Source organism: Dendrobium catenatum, unplaced genomic scaffold (assembly GCF_001605985.2).
Source record: "Dendrobium catenatum unplaced genomic scaffold, ASM160598v2 original_scaffold_161817, whole genome shotgun sequence".
In the NCBI taxonomy this organism is placed as follows: domain Eukaryota; kingdom Viridiplantae; phylum Streptophyta; class Magnoliopsida; order Asparagales; family Orchidaceae; genus Dendrobium; species Dendrobium catenatum.
Genome location: NW_021480243.1, coordinates 1 through 494, shown reverse-complemented (window position 1 = coordinate 494; position 494 = coordinate 1). Strand labels below are relative to the sequence as shown.

General features: G+C 42.1%; 1 protein-coding gene across 1 annotated transcript; it reads left to right on the top strand.

Annotated features, from left to right (window-relative positions):
* Positions 1 to 7: 7 nt before the first annotated feature.
* LOC114578801 (myosin-binding protein 7-like) lies at positions 8 to 490 on the top strand (the record flags this gene model as incomplete). Its single annotated transcript, XM_028692289.1, has 1 exon — positions 8 to 490. A coding segment is annotated over one exon (483 nt), but the record flags the coding sequence as incomplete, so codon positions are not given.
* Between the last annotated feature and the right edge of the window lie 4 nt (positions 491 to 494).

The window sequence follows — 494 nt, the reverse complement described above, 5'->3', positions numbered from 1 at the left end:
TGCTGCTTTAAAGGAAGCTCTCCGCAACCAACATCTTATCATAAAGAAGCTGTACGTTGAGTTAGAGGAAGAAAGAGAAGCTTCAGCAACTGCAGCTACTGAAGCTCTATCTATGATCCTTCGCCTGCAGAGAGAGAAAGCAGCAGAGAAGATGGAAGCTTGTCAATACAAGAGGATGGCAGAGGAACGGATAAACCATGCTGAAGAGACCTTGGAGGTGCTTGAAGAAGTCGTTCAGCAGAAAGACTTGGAGATTGAATCTCTCCGATTCCAACTCAAGGCAAACAAGCAAAAACAGACAAATCATGGCATCAGCATTCCAGACATCGGAGAAATGTTGCTTTGTGAGAACAAATCATGTTGTAATGGTATTTTTAGAAGGAATGCTTCTTTGCCTTCACTTCGTGGGGATGAGTTTAGTTTCGATAAGAGATTCCTTGATGATGAAAGTCCTATATTATCCTCTAAGTTATCTGTATGGAGGAAGATTGGTG